Source organism: Callorhinus ursinus, unplaced genomic scaffold (assembly GCF_003265705.2).
Source record: "Callorhinus ursinus isolate GAN/ISIS: 27379988/994484 unplaced genomic scaffold, GSC_fseal_2.0 scaffold13, whole genome shotgun sequence".
Taxonomy (NCBI): Eukaryota; Metazoa; Chordata; class Mammalia; order Carnivora; family Otariidae; genus Callorhinus; species Callorhinus ursinus.
The window spans coordinates 14,657,463-14,673,725 of NW_027397075.1; the positions used below are offsets into that span (position 1 = coordinate 14,657,463).

The window sequence follows — 16,263 nt, forward strand, 5'->3', positions numbered from 1 at the left end:
GCAGTGGAAACTCAGGGATAGGAGACCAAAGAGGCAAGAGCCCTGGAGAAGGAGAACACAACGCTCATCGCTCAGACGGAAGGGCCGAGAGACCAGGAAAGACGACCGCTCGGTGAAGACAATCATGGGGATACACAACACAGACTACAAGGACGGAGGAGCTGAGGGTGCTCTATACCTGGACTTAAAACAATACGTCAACTATTCAGAAACATCCTCACTGCTTCGATCAAACGAAACCTATCCTATATTCACAGGGTCAGCAAATATGAACACTTAGTAAGAGAACGACACATCTATGGGCTGTCCCTTCCTTCAACATCTCCTCGTAGGAGCTGAGATTTTCTGGCATTTTCAGAATGAAAGTGGTGTTCCAGAGAACAGTCACCACCAGCGCTGTGTGGGAGCTGCTGATACTTCATTGAAGCCAAGACAGGAGTCCTGGGGAGGACCCAGAGATGACAGCAGCCCAGCAGCGCAAGCACCCCCAGCACCCCTTTCTTGGCTTCTAAATCCCACTTCGCAGAAGGAACCAGGGTGCCTTGAAGAGATGGGAGCAGGAAAAGTACCAGTGAGTCTGGAGTATCTTGCTGTGCTAGAAAGTATGCAAGTGCTTGAACATGACAGGAGCCAACCTGAAGAGGCTCCCAAACCTGCAACAATTTGGGCAACAAAACCAACAGGGATAGGAACAGATTGTGACATAGAATAGGCTACATGTCCTTGAGTCCACACAGATAAAAATAAATCATTACATTCGTACCTAAATGAGGGAGAAGGGAGAGCTTTTTCTTGCAGGAGATCTCTAGTAAGTGTAGAAAGAAAGACGGTCAAAAAATCACCATTAGACAAACAGTGTAATCATAGTTATTTCAAGTAAAAAGTGGCATGGTTGCTAAAGTTAGTGGAGAAAGGAATGAAAAAAAGGGCATTTACATAGTCTCAAAGTAAAAAAAAAAAAAAAAAAAAGACTAGTCAGTATAGGACCCAGCAGGTGCCACCTGAACGCAATAATCAAGGTTCACACCACCAAACAGGATGGAGCACATCATGCGCTCTGGACAGATGCGCCCAGGACCAGCCTGGCACTCCTGTGGGATTCTTGACAAAAATGCAAAATGTACATTTAATTATGAGGTAACCTCAGAGATGCCCAAACTGAGAGCATTCCACAACCTAACAGACGAGGAGTCTTCAAAAATGTCAAGGTCTTACATGAAAAAATGCTCAAAATCACTCGGCATCAGGGAAATACAAATCAAAACCACAATGAGATACCACCTCACACCTGTCAGAATGGTTAAAATTAACAACTTAGAAAACAACAATTGTTGTCGAGGATGCGGACAAAGGGGAACCCTGTTACGCTGTTGGTGGGAACGCAAGCTGGTGCAGCCACTCTGGAAAACAGTATTAAAAATAGAGCTACCCGGGTGCCTGGGTGGCTCAGTCGTTAAGCGTCTGCCTTAAGCTCGGGTCATGGTCCCAGGGTCCTGGGATCAAGTCCCAGATTGGGCTCCCTGCTTGGCGGGAAGCCTCTCCCCCTGCTTGTGTTCCCTCTCTCGCTGTCTCTCTGTGTCAAATAAATAAATGAAATCTTTAAAAAAAAAAACACAAAAAAACAGAGCTACCCTATGACCCAGCAATTGCACTACTGGGTATTTACCCCAAAGATACAAATGTAGTGATCCAAAGGGGCACATGCACCCCAATGTTCATAGCAGCAATGTCCACAACAGCCGCACTAAGAGCCCAGACGTCCATCAACAAATGAATGGATAAAGAAGATGTGATCTATATATACAATGGGATATTATGCAGCCATCAAAAAGAACAAAATCTTGCCATATGCAATGTCGCGGATAGAACTAGAGAGTATTATGCTAAGCGAAATAAGTCAGTCAGAAAAAGACAATTATCATATGATTTCACTCACATGTGAAATTTAAGAAAACAGATGAATGTAGGGGGAGGAAAGGAAAAATAAGATGAAATCAGAGACGGAGGTAAAGTGTAAGAGACTCTTAACTCTAGGAAACGGGGTTGCTGGAAGGGAGGTGGGGGGGATGGGGTAACTGGGTGATGGGCACCAAGGAGGGTACACGATGGAATGAGCACTGGGTGTCCTATGCAAATGATACATCACTAACTTCTATTCCTGAAACTAGTAATACAGTATAGGTTAACTAAACTGAATTTAAATTAAAAAAAAAAAAGGTGTTAAGGTCTTAATAGACGGAAGAAAGGAGGCAGACTGAGGGCCTGTCTGCGTGTGGAGGGCTCAGGAATCAGGACCACCGAATGCAATGTGGGACCCTGATCTAGAAAGGACATCAGTGGGAACACCAGCTAAACCTGAGTAAGGCCCACAGGTCAGTAAATGCTACAGTATCCACGTCGAATCTCCTCATTGTGCTGGTAACACTGAGGTTATGTGAACATGGAATTCTTTGTACTTTTTCTGCAACTTTTTCCAAGTCTGAAATGGTTTTAAAGTGAAAAGTTAAAGTATAAGAAATCTAAGAATTAAAGCTTCACTGTTATAAAAATAAAGAACATAAAAAGGTGTTTTGAATGCCCTCCTTTGGGTGTGCCCTCCCCCACAGGTCCCCCCTCAGCCCCTGATCAGAACCATGACGGAGCAGACGGCCTCTCCGTCCCTCAGCTCCCCTGCACAGCAGGGCAGCAAACCCAGACAGGTGCGCGCTCGCCAGCCTGGGACCAGACTCTGGGTCTGGTGATTCTCAGACTATGCTGCCTTCTGAATTCTTGTGGCATTTGTTAGCACAGGCTTCCTGACAGCACCACCTTTTATGTTCCTGCGGCATTTCTCTAATCAGACTGTCAACCCTTAAGGGGGACTTCTTTGCATCCTAGCACTCCTGTGGTGCTCTGGATGCAGATGAACCTTTAGCAATTATCTACGTGGTGAGAAGCACAGGATGCTGGCCAGGCGGCTGTAGGGCAGGAACCACAGACAGAAGAAGTAAAACGAAATGTCGGTGACCGGCTTACTCAAAACAGAGTAAGAGGATGTCAAGGATGACATCACTACAGGCATTCGCCCTGTCGTGGGGGCCACGACCCACACCGCCGGCCACAGGAAGGGTCTGGGATAGGCCTGGCCCATCTGAGTCTTCCCAGACCTGTCCCAGCTGGAGTGGGTGGTGGGGGTGGCACTCTCGTCTCTGAGAGCTGTCTGAAGCAGGAGGCAGTAAGCACAGCATGTCACCAACCCGCACGCGGGATGACAAAGCCTCCATGACATCGTTGGAGTTCCTGCATCCCCAGTCGGGCTTCAGCCAGTCCCACGCCCCATCCCTCTAGGTCATGACAGCCTCTCTGTGCTGAGCTGGGTCATCAGACATGTGCAGCGGAAGGCAGGGAGGACGGCACATACACTGCAGAGCAGAGACCCGTGCTGGGCTCCCACACCCCACCCCACATACACTGTTCAATCACAGCCCCCCAGCTCATCAGCCCTCCATCAAGACCTGCCAGGGTCCCGCTGAGCCTCAGGCAAACACACCAAGTGTCAGCTGTAAAGCATGCGCTCGTGCCCCCGCCCCAACGTGCGCACACACGCACACAGTGCACACACAGCACATGTGGGCTACACAGCACCAACTGTGGAAAGCAGGAAGTGACCACAACAGTCAGAGATTGTTCATCAAGGATTTCAGGAGACCTCCAACACCTCCAACACCAAGACCTCCAATGTAGAACAAGAAGGTTGGCCTAGCGAGAAGGGAATGAACTAATTTACCTGAAGAAAGGCAGGGTGGGTCACTGACGGGGTATCCTTCCCTCACTTTTAATCGAGAAGCACAGCTCCGGCCTGCATTCTGCACCCGGGTGGCCAGACCCCCGCAGAGCCGCGATCTCCCCAGGAAGGACCACAGCAAAGCTTGAAGGGGAGCATCAATCAGTGGCACAATGTGACAACGGTCCTGGGGCCTCCAGTCTTCTCTAACCAGCAACTTCAAAGAGGCACAGTCTGGGGATGTAACTATACAAAATCAGCCCCTAGGCTATCCTCTCAAACTGTCACAGGGAAGAAAGAGAACACATCTGAACTCACTTAAAGGACTCTGCACCTACAGGAACAAACCTCAAATATACACCTCATGGTCTCCCTGGATGACGGAGTCCATCGGCACGGACAGACGGGCCTCCTCCAACTGGGATGGCAGAACCGAAGCGGTGGCCCCCTGAAGTGAGAAGGGTAGCCACAGGACTATTCGGACACCAGCATTGAGTTCTAGCTCCTCACCCTTTCTAATCTCTAATCACCCTTCAGAGCATCAATTCCAAAGCCCCTTTGTGCTATGAGCCCTGTTTGCCAAGCTTGGCAAGACTTTTCCATCACTGCTATCACTGTGCTATTAAAGGAATATGCTCGCTGACTGAGTAACCTACTCCTGACACTACAGCCCAATGAGGCAGTCTAAAATATGAAATAGGCACAAAGATGTTCAGTGTACCATCGCTTACAACAAAACCTGGAAGGAACCACAACAACCAAGGATACAAGGATGGTGAAAGAGAGTGAGGACTGGCTAGAGGGCAAACATTCAGATGTCTCGGGCCATTCAGTATTTGCTGGAGCTGCTACTGTCCTCAAAAGTGGCCAGAAACTATATACAAGTGAATGGGCGTGGCTGCGTCCCAAAAAAGCTTTATTTATAAATATGGGCAGCAAGCATGCAAGCCACAGGTTGTTTTAACCTGAAGTAGAATATTTATAGGCACGAAAAAAAAAATACTGAGCATAAGAACTGTAACCTACCATGAAAGTGCATTTGACGTTAACAAAAGGAATATGTTCTCCATAGTTACAAACACATGAAAATGCAAACCGGGGAAGTGAAAATAGCTGGTAGGGAGCACAGGTCCTTCTTTGGGCAGTGGGATCCGGGAGCAGCTTCTCTCTACTTTTAGGACTTCTGACTCTGTCCCAGGTCCACTGTGACATCTCTTGGGGTTAAGCTGCCGGCTCTGACTGATGTGGCAAGTGTCCCCTTGTCCCTCCCCATCAGGGGCCACTCCTCCGAGGAGCCCTCTCAACTGCAAGGGGAAGGCCCAGAGACAGGCTCCACCCTTCAGTCAAGAATGTATCTCAGGGCGCCTACAGGGCTCAATCGGTTAAGTGTCCAACCCATGGTCTCAGCCCAGGTCATGATCTCAGGGTCATGAGATTGAGTCCCACGTAGGGCTCCGCGCTCAGCAACGAGTCTGCTTAAGATTCTCTCTGCCTCTCTCTGCCCCTCCCCCTGCTCTCACTTGCGCGGATGCTTTCTCAAAAATAAATAAAATCTTAAAAAAAGAAAAAAAAATGTATCTGAGACAACGGGTAGACTCTTGGAGTGGAAAGAAATGAATCAAACAAGGACATCTCCTAACAGCCACTTCACTAGCATCAGCTTTTAAAAGTCACAATGAGGGGATAAAGGGCCAAGGTCAGAGGGCGAGTCCGGGGCCTTGGGGACCCACACCTGCTGCCCACAAGGGGCTCCCCACTGAACAGCTGACCTAGTAGATCTCGCAGCCACGTGGTCAGCACTGGCAGAGGCCAATAGAAACAGAAACACGGACAAGGTGGAAAGAGACTGGGACTTTCGGCCGCCTGTCCTGGCCCCAGAGCTCACCTCATAGAGCCCCTCGAAGAAAGTGTTCTTATCCTCTGTGCTCCACGACTCCCACTGCCGCCGGGCCTTCTTGCCTTCTTCCTTCTCACCACTGGAAGACCCCAAGTTCCGGGAAGAGGAGCGAGAGCCCCCCGCAGGTGCAGCAGGAACAGCCCCAGACCCATTTCCGGACGACGATCCGCCACCGTCGGCTCCTTGGAGAGAAAGAACCATATGGTGAGCTGTTCCAGAAGGCAGCAGAGCTCAGGAAGGCCCCAATGCACACACGTCCACTGGGTGGCGCCACCGTGGGACAGCACCTGGGACCAGCCACGGCCCGCTAGCGCTATTAGGCAATGACCTCATCCCGACCTGACCTCATGACTCTTTCCAACCTTTTTACAGGGAGAAAAAGAAGAAAGAGCTCTCTGCAGACCCACTGAAGGAGAATGACCACCACGTCCCCACCAGAGGCTGACAGCCCTTTGCCCCCATGTCCTGAAAACCCACATCATATATCAAAGTGTCTTTCTCCAACGTGTTTGGGGTGAAATAATTGTCTTTTCAAATCAACAAACTGAAATTCAAACTCAAAAACACATCTGAGTTTCAATGCCTTCTCTTACATATAACCAATACTTCAAAATACGAATCATTTGATGCCCTTAAAAGAAATCTTTAAAAGGTTTTGGAACTCCTTTTTCTTGATCAATTTCCACCAACAAAATCTAATGACAACCTCACAGCTGCTCTAAAAATACCAGTTCCTAATCTCACAATGAGCCCTTGGAGGCCACGCTGAGGGGAGAGCAGGATGGACTGTGCGGGGCCACCATACACTGACAGCTCCATACTCCTGGGAGAACAGAGGCAAAGTCACAGATAAAAACCTTTTGGGACCCAATCTTCCCACCCATCTGGTCCCTTCCTCAGAGTGCAGGGAAGGCCCAGCACACACCTGCAATGACTGGAATTCCATCCTATGGAACTTCAGGACCATCCATGGTGAGCAATCATCAAAATTGGAACAGTTTGGGAGGGGGGGCAGGATGGTAAAAATAAGATCATAAAATTAAAAATGTTTTGAAAAGCAAAAGTGAGGGCACCTGGGTGGCTAGGTCGGTTGAGCGTCTGCCTTCGGCTTAGGTCATGATCCCAGGGTCCTGGAATCGAGTCCTGCATCGGGCTCCCTGCTCAGCAGGAAGCCTGCTTCTCCCTCTCCCTCTGCCCCTCCCCCCCTGCTTGTGCGTGCGCTCTCTCTCTCAGATAAATAAAATCTTTAATAAAAAAAAAGCAAAAGTGAAACAAATGCAAATTATCTTTAAAATGCTTTCCTAGTGAGATAATCATGAGCTTTTCGAGGGAGGTCCTCTTCCTGGGCAATCAGGGGCCTCCCTACGTGGCTACACTTCCCTCATCCCCTTGACAGGGGTCTGCCTCCAGAGCAGGGACGAAAGACAGGGATTTCAGAGAAAATCAGAGGAAGTGAAACATTTTAAGTCCACTAATCCATATACGCTTGCAGAGACCATCCCTAGAAAAACACAAGCCATGGGGCAGGGATGGCCCGAGGGACAGGGGGAGGCATGGTCACCATGTTCTGACACATGTGTTGGACTTCCCCCAGAGCGTGCCACGGAGCTGTTAGATCAGTCAGCTATCGGAGAGCAGAATGTGTGGTCACACATGCAGAAAAATCATGCTGCTACATAAAATGAGAGATATTCTCTCGTGTGTAAAAGTGCACCAGTTTGGTGACTTCAGAAGGCAACGTGACTGGGTCCCCAAAATCCTTGTTTATCACCACTGCACTGTCCAATTCAGCTGCCGCCACCCAAGGCATAAATGCTGATGAATTAAAATTCAATAAAACAAAAAACCCAGTTCCTCGTTCACACCAGCCACATTTCTAGTGGCCGATGCCCACGTGTGGCTCGTGGCTCCTGTGCTGGTGAGCACAGAGTACTTCTACCATCGCAGAAAGTACCAGAGCTCTGTCCGAGAGCTTGACAATCACGGTCCGATGTGCCCCGTTAGAGTAAGACACTGTCTGGCTCCGGGTGTCAGAGCCCCACCAGCCCTTACTCCAGCTGCTCCTTCCCCGGCCCGCGGGCACAACAGTCGCCCTCCAGGTGGCAAGCCGCTGCCCGGTGGGCTAAGGGTGTACTCAATACACATCTGACTTGGTCCATTCCTCACCAAACCAAACCAAACCCAAGACATGACCTAATTAGTGAACCCAGCACTTCCCGAGATGTCTTCAACAAGTGGTGACTTTCAAGCACATTTGCAGGGATGACCGGCTTCAGGTCATTTCCCATCACCTCACAGATGCTTCTGCTTCAAACCCAAGGCCAGGTCACGGCAGCCATTCAGGACATGGCTCTTATGCACAGGAAGTGCCTGCTGATTTGGAGCCTATAACCTCTCGGGTGGAGTTATCTGAGGAAGGGTTGCCGTCCACCTCTGCGACACCCACAACAGAGCACGTCAGGGTCATTTTCAACGTCTGATGAAACCTTCAGTAACTCTCTTTTTTCTAAAACAACAGCAACTTGCTAACTAGCCTGACAATCACAGCTCAGGTTTACCTCTCTGCCAGCCCACAGTGGTATCAGACCTACTTGAAAGGAAGAGACGTATGTTTCTGAGAAGTCTATAATGCAGATGTCTGGCTAGCTCTTGTGAGATTTCACTGGATCACAGCACCAGCGAGACCCAGGACAAGGAGAATGAACAGCGAAGGAAAACACAATGGAAGCATTTCTGAGCTGGAAGGATCCTCAGAGATAACAGGATAAAGAAAACGTATGAAAGGTCAAAACGCTCAAAAGCGAAAACCAATCACCCCAAGTAACCATTTCTAACGTTTGGTGACCATCATTCTAGACTTTGAATGCTTTTAAAAAGCAAACTAGAATCACAAAACTTCAGAGTAGAAAGATTACAGGCCATCTGGTCCATCCCCCAAATTTCAGACAAGAATGGCTCAGCACTTCACTTCAGGCTCATTCAAGCACTCCAGCTCAAGCAGAAACAAGAAATAGGCCCAGAGAGACTGTGGGGGAACGCAACAGTGGGCTCCTGGGTGGGGCCTCCCACCTGTGCAGAAGCATTGCAATAAAAACAGTGACGAGTGAAGGGGGAAGAGAGAAGCAAGCGAGGACAGAAGTGGGAAGGCTGGAGGCAGAAAGACTGGAGGCAGAAAGAGAAGACCACTGTGAACAAGACTGGGTGGGTATAGGGGCTTTCTCCGGGGGTAGAGGGGTGGGGGGCAGCAGGTGCAAGAAGCCCAGCAGAAAAAAGTAGAGGACCAAAGTCAATGCTCGGTCTGCATCTAGTTTCTGAGGCCACAAAGAGGGTGAACGAGGGTCTGCGTGATGAGAAGTCGGTGTCCCAGGAACCTGCAGGGAAGCAATGTACAAGAATAGGATCCCAACAGCAAGGTCTCTGAAAGCAGGAACAGTGTTTGACTTTTCAGTGCCTAAGCCTGACACCAGGCCTCAAACACAGCAGATGCTCCACAAGAGCTCAGAAACCCACAGAGAGCAGGGCAGGGGCCCCTCACCCGCCCGAGACCCAATGCGTCCAACAGAGCCCACTCTTCCCCGTCAACCTACTTCTGTGTCATAGTCCTCCAGCTGCCCAGGGGCCACCCAGCTTCTCCTGTCCCCATTTCTGTGGCCATGTTCCCAGGCCAGCTCCTTATCACTCCTGAGTAAGACAACTTTAACAGCCTCCTCCCTGGTCTCCAAACCACCAACCCCGGCCACAGCCTGTTCTCCAGAGCCGGCATTTGAGGGATGCAGATGTGTGGCTGCGGTCTGCCTTCTGAGGCTGCACGGCTGCCCACTCCACCTCCGGACAAGCCAGGCTGCCTGTCTCCTCTAGGTCCCCGCCATCACACATCTCTGAATGAGCCTGGAACCCTATCACCCATGCCCTTCACATCACCTGAAGAGGAGGAAACGATCCCTATTTTCCAAGTGGGGGTGCTTAGGCCTGGCGGGGAGCAGCTTGCCTGGCATGCCACACGGCTGCTTGGACCCAGGAGCGTGTGGCTCCACGGCACCTCGGAAGCACGTGCAAATGCTTTGCTTTTTTCTGTCTTCTCAGTGCGTAGCTACTGTCCACATTTCAGAGATGGCCCAAGGTCACCAGGCAGCTAGAACCAAGCCTGGGCATCTTCCTCTTGAGCCACACGATACCATGGCGGCTGCCACCCGTGTCACGGATGCTTCTGTTGTCTTTACTCCACACAGAGCTAAAGGATCCAGGGGTTTGGAGGGGGACCTCGACACCCCTCCCTCCGTCCTCAACAGGTTCAGTGACTTGTCCAAAGCCACACAGCTAATAGTGGCAAGAGTTAAGACAAAACTGCGTGACTCAATTTAGGTCAGAGACAGAAGATGTAATAACAATCTGTCCTATCAGGCAACAACTCACTATCCGGGAGCTTTCTTTCAGAGTCTGGGAAAGTTCCTTCCCAGGGTCAGGAACATTAACAGAGAACACAGCAGACCAGCACTGCGAGATGCTCAGTGATGTCCCTCGAGGGGAGAACACGTGAGTCTCCCCTTACTGCATCCACTCTGCACCTTCTCAGCTGGGAAGATGGTTCGACATGAGCTAAAGGCAGTCCATCTGCAGGCACACCTGCCTCCGACCCTGGCGCGGGAATGCTTCCTCGTGGCCTGGGTCTGTGGTATGAGAGAACAGGGACCTCGCAAGAGGCTGAGGACGGCACACCTGGTCCGTGCACCTGTCCACCTCAGGTCATGATATGCCACAGTCGAGATGGAGGCAAAATGCCAAGGTCTCCTGGGGGCCGCTCCTGCGCCCCTCGTAGCACACCTCACCCGTGTCAGGTGCCACAACCGTCAAGCTTGTTTTCAGAGCCTGGACGTGACTGAGGGGGCACCCTCTCCACCAAGGCCATTCCCAGTCAGGGTGTCGCCTCAGCAGGCAGATCCAGACGCCTCCCCTGGGCCTGTGTCTGTCATCATGCACATCACGCACCGCTGCCCAACGGGACTCCGAGAGCTGCTCCACTCCACGCGGCCGGTGCTCCGCAAGGTGGCCTCCCATGGGCTCATCCTTCAACCGGTCTCTGCAGAACCAGTGCGGACGCTGCAGCCGTACCACCGGAGCCCCGGTGCAGGGTCCCCACCTCTGAGACATCCTGTTTCGTGAGCCGAAGGTGACCTGGAACCGCGCGGTCCGGGATGACCCCATGCACAGCCCGCAGCGTCTGCAGCCTCCACATGGCACCAAGCCTCGGCGTCCTCTACGCTCCCGGGGCTGGGCTCCCTCACAGGCACACCGCTTCTCCCCAAAACGTTTGAGAAAAATGTAACTAAAACCCCATTGTTTCCATGAAAACATATGCCTTCTCTGTCAAATAAGGTGAAGACTTTCTGGAATTCTCGACATCCCTCGCAAACACAACACCCTAGAACCTCTTCCTTCTCCGGCATTTCTCCCGTCGATCTTCAGCACTAACACTGCACTTACTCCATGTCCTAAAATGCTTCCCTGCACCCCTACCTATGACAAAGCTCATTCTTACATCCGTGACTCCACTATCTGAAATCGTCCCTCTATCACCTTTACATCTTCATATGATACAAAACAAGACACAGCACACGACATAAAATGAAAATCCTACAGTATCCTTGGTTGGCAAAGGACAATTCCACAAGCAAACACCACGGAAACGCTAGCTTTGGCATTAAAGCCAACAAGGTATTTGAGAGGTAGCTCAGCCTTCAAACCAATATTGAAACGTTACCTCACCTATTGGGTCTATACACTCTGTCCATGTCTTCGATGCAAAACTAGTGTAATCCATACAACTCTGAACTTAATAATTTACAAGAGCCCCTGGGTTGCAGGGGTTTCCCTCTCTAGCCTGCACAGTTCCATCAGGGCCCATCTCTGAAGTGGCCAGGGACACAGGTCTCCTGACCTACCGTGCACAGGGGGTCCGGGGCACACAATAGGACACGTCCAGGTTACTGTGTCTCTGACCTTACAGTGCAGCACACAGGGTGTGTGGGGGGAGGGGGCAGAGGCCTTGCCTTCCTCCTCGTCTTCTCCCGACAAGGTCTGAGGGCTTTCAGCAGAGCCCGGTGCCCCTGCCCAGTTGGCCACAGTGGGCTCCACACTGTCATCACTGCATCTGACTTTATTAAACATCACTTACTGAGTCACACTGGGCACAAGAATCAGAGCGCTATAGCCTCAGTGGTCTTGACAATCTGATTGTCCCTCTCCCTCCACAGAGAGTATGAAGGACAGGGAGTTCACAGCATGCATGGCCATACTTCAACCGGCCTCCTGGGGCCTGGCCCAAATGCCCGAGCCGTGACAAGTGACCGCAGAGCCAAAGACAAGCGGACAGTGCCTGCATGACATGTGGGCACGCCCACGGGTGGAAGGGGCACACTCTGACCACTCCCTGCCAGGGGCTCCCCCAGAGGCAAGGGCTAGGCAGAGCCCACAAACACAGAGCTACCCTGTTTTCAAGCAACCTAGCTTCCAGACTCTCTCTTGAAACACACAGGATCCAAGTCCCGTCTGCACAGCTGACCCCTTCACCCCTAAGTGTTAAGGTCAGGATGGCTTTAGGCACAATCTTGCCCAACCCATTTTGGAAGTAATGAACCTAAAGTTCGGGCACATCAAGGGACTTTCCCTTTGCCCCGTAGCTGAGCCAGCCACAAAGCGGCACTGGGGGAGAAGCCAGGTCTCCTGACTGCTGGCTCACCCCTCTCTGCCGTATGGTACTCATCTCTCAAAGGAAGACCACATCGGGGTGACAGGCCTCATCTGATGTCTTTCAAAAACACACGGAAGCTACAAGCAGCCCGCAGTTTATGTAAAATATAGGTAAGTTCTGAACAGTGATTTACTGATTTCCTAAGTACGAGCACAGTGAAACCAGGCAACACTGCCCAACTGTGGAGATGGCACAATTCATGACCAGCTGGCCTGAAGTTGGGGAGAATGAAGGTTCTTGGGCAGAAAGGGGGTGGGGTAGGGGACTGAAGGGCAGCAGAGAAACTGAGAGTCTGTCTTGTGCTTACAATTGCCCCACAGGGCAGGCAACAGCTTAGGAATGTTCCCGGGACCTCTCTCTCTACCTCCCAACAGGTGACACCCAACCCAGTCTACCTGTCCAGATTCTGTAGCTCCCTAACCTCAAAGCTATCCACGTTTTCCATAACAGAAGCCCTGGGAGCCTTTTAACCACTTACGGCAGGGCTTGGCTGTGTTATTTACTGTGGTGAGCCAGGCACTGGCATTATCCCCATTTAGAGACAAAGAAATTGAGGCTCCAAGAAAGAGACCATTTAGCCAAGAATCACCCAAATCACAAACTGGCCAGAAGGGGAAGGGCTTCGGGGCTCTGTCTCCTGGACCAGGTTCTCACAGATACATGAATTCTGGATCTCGGTCTCAAATGCACCCTCGGATCACTCTGGGTGGCAAGGTGGGGCAGCAGGAACATGTGCGCTGGCATCGAGCAGGTCTACTGCTTTCTGGCCTGAAGCTCACCCTGTTTAGGTGGAGCACATTATCAAGACAACAAACCTCGGTTCCTGCACCCATTTAAAATGAGTAAGAGAGGGCGCCTCGGTGGCTCAGTTGGTTAAGCGACTGCCTTCGGCTCAGGTCATGATCCTGGAGTCCCGGGATCGAGTCTGGCATCGGGCTCCCTGCTCAGCAGGGAGTCTGCTTCTCCCTCTGACCCTCTTCCCTCTCGTACTCTCTATCTCTCATTCTCTCTCTCTCAAATAAATAAAATCTTTAAAAAAAAAAATAAAATGACTAAGAGAGACGTAACGTGTAGCACATAGATGCTCTTAGCTCCCTGCCCCTTAGAATTCTAACAGAACCTAATTCGGAATTGTGCTACAAAAGCATTATTCGTTGAAATTGACAAGACTGTCTTCTCAGAAAGAAAGCAGAGTGGTGTGCACAGAGGCACAAGGCAGACTTCCTTTCCTCCCTAAGGCTTTTCCTCCAGACTCATGGCAAGGTTCTCACGCCTGGCGGTTCAGATTCAAACTGGCAAAAGCAGTCAGTGATCAACCAAGGAACAACTGCCAATGACTGGGCGGGGAGCACTCCTTGAGCATAATGGAAATTACCTTGTTTTCAAGCGAAAAACTAACAAATGCTAGGACCATTCATTTCCTCGCTGATCCGCACTCAGCACCCGGGAGAGAGATTTCCAGTCTGTTAAGACAAACACTCCTCTAAGAAATGTTTGCAGAGGTTACCAAGCATGCTGTTGGAACCGGACCTTTGCTGGCTATTCATGGAGGTGGTAAGTGAGCAGAGGTTATGGAGGCATGAGGAGGTGGGTGTTCTGGGCACAGTGAAAGGTGCAGACAAGATCAGGCCCCCTCAGGAAACGCCAGGCTCAACACTTTCTGTGAAATAAAGCAGACACGCTTCTTACTCCTAAAAGCCACCATTACGGTTTAGCTTTATTGTTTACTTAAAGAAATATTCACTTGCTAAAACAGGAAAATACATAAAAGTCACAAGAAGCACCAATTCTAACACATATCCATTCTCCTAACGGAAAGTCGACTGCTGCTCCAAGCACGCACTGGGACAAGAACCAAGAACAGAAGTGCCAACGGCTGATGTGAGGCTAATCCAGGAGACCTCTGGATGAGCCACGCTCCACTATGCAAACAAAAGCAGACCTCCCCTCATCACCTGACTGCCAAGAGCAACTGCAACCCAAAGCGTTAGCACCACTCCGCCTCCCACAGGGCGGCCACGTACAGGCGCAGAGTGCTTTCACTCCACCACCTTGTCTCACAGGTGAGTGTGCTGCTCATTCCGGCGGATTCGACAAGTCAGACGAGCAGATGCAGGTCAGAGAGCCAAGTTGGCAAGGCCGTGGCCGCTGCTAGGACTTCTGAACCACAAACAAACCGTTGAAGGCATCCCAGGAGCTTACTGGTGATAACTCAAACACACCTGTAACTAGGAGTGAAAAACTATTTTTTACAAAACAAAGCTGATAAAACAAATCAATGCTTTCCTAACTGATCAGCAACTTTCACACCAACATAAACACATAGGACACAAGGTTTAATTTCTGAAACATGCAAAATTACCTTACACTCACAACCTTAAGTATGCTTACATCAAGTAACTTTACCAAAAATCTGGTAAGGCCAGCAGATTTCAGATGCCAGCCCTCCCCAGGTGAGAAGGCAGAAACAACTGTAAATGTACGTATTTGGTACGCGTCTCCAAAATGGTTCTCTTAGTTTCTGAAATCCTTCCTTCTTCAAATTGTCAGGGCTTCTAATAAACTTAAATTACCATTTCCCGAGGAACTAAGTAAAAGTTTTTTTCCTGTAAAGCTCACTGGAACTCTGTTACATCTGCTATCTGTGAAGTGCTGCAGATTTGGCCTCAGACGGAGAGGAGTGAAGAGGAGCTCACTCATACGGTCAGGAAGGCGGGTGCACAAACAGAGGAAAGCAGCAACCACATTGGCAGGTGGTTTTCCTCTGATTGGGGTGGGGACCCCAGGAAAGCTGTACCACCCTCCCTCACCAGGAGCACCAGGGCAAACACCCAGACTGCTCCCTGCCTGTACCAGGCCACAAGTGTTCCCACAGCCTCCTGCCTTAGGGGACACGGTTTCTGTGGCACCCAGGGAACCCTTCGTGGACTCAAAGGGCTGCATCTGGATGTCTTTAGGACTCCTAAGCCTGGAATACCTGAGGTAGAGAGCGATGGGCCCCAGTCAGACCCCGTGATCAATCATGTTTGGCTTCTTATGCAATGGGTTTGGAAAGCCCACTCCTTTGTTGTGCTAGGGGAAAGAGATACGGCAGGTATTCTCTCTCTCTTTCCTTCCCCAAAGCATTGTCTGCGAGATAGCCTACCATGTAAATCAGGGACGATCCTTTCAAAGAAAACAAAACCCACCCTTCAGGAATCCATTGTACTTGCCCGGAGAGACGGTCCTCACTGCCTCCTCGCGTAGTTCCGACACAGAGAGAAACAGGCTCCTCGGGGCAGAGCGGGGGCGCGTCCCCCTGCACGGTGCCCCCCGTCGCGGAAGCCAGGGCGCGGGCAGGGCCCCCTGCCCCCCACCCCCACCCCGCAGAAGCCGGGGTCCCCCTCACCTTTTCCGCGCGGCCCCGAGCCGCCCGCGCCGCCGCTCCCCCCGGCGCACGACGAGTCCTTCCTGAGCCTCTTGCTCTGCGGCCTCACGCTGGACCGGAGGAAGTGGTGCTGGTCCTGCGGGCAGGCGGGCGGTGGAGACGGGGCCTGCGGGCCGCCCGCGGGCGCTGGGGGGCCGTCGCCGCCGTCCCGGGGGGTCCTGGCGTCCCTCTTTGTGCCGCCGCTCTCGTCGGCCGCGTCCCCGCCGCCGGGCCCCTCGCCCTCCAGCGAGTCGTCGTCGGCCGCCCGCTTGCCCAGCCGCTTGAGCCCGTCCTCCCCGCTGCCGCCGCCGTCTCCCAACTTCACTGTCATCCTGGCCGGGCAGGGGGGGAGACCCCGGTGAGGCGCGCGCCCGGCAGCCTGCCCGAGAAGTTTAGCGCACCGATGCCCTCTCAACATGGCCGCCGTTGTTTGTTCGCGATCCCCTCCC

The 16,263-nt window shown here is 51.5% G+C and overlaps 1 protein-coding gene across 2 annotated transcripts in view; it reads right to left on the reverse strand.

The window, feature by feature from the left end:
- CRAMP1 (cramped chromatin regulator homolog 1) overlaps positions 1-16,263 on the reverse strand; it is a 56,991-nt gene that overhangs the window by 38,194 nt on the left and 2,534 nt on the right. For both annotated transcript variants that reach the window (XM_073899733.1, XM_025877078.2), the window contains exons 2-3: positions 15,797-16,146; positions 5,649-5,842 (exon numbers count right to left, since the gene is read on the reverse strand). In XM_073899733.1, coding sequence (XP_073755834.1) covers positions 5,649-5,842; positions 15,797-16,145 — 543 coding nt within the window. In that variant the 5' untranslated portion in view covers position 16,146. The remainder of the gene's footprint in view (positions 1-5,648; positions 5,843-15,796; positions 16,147-16,263) is intronic.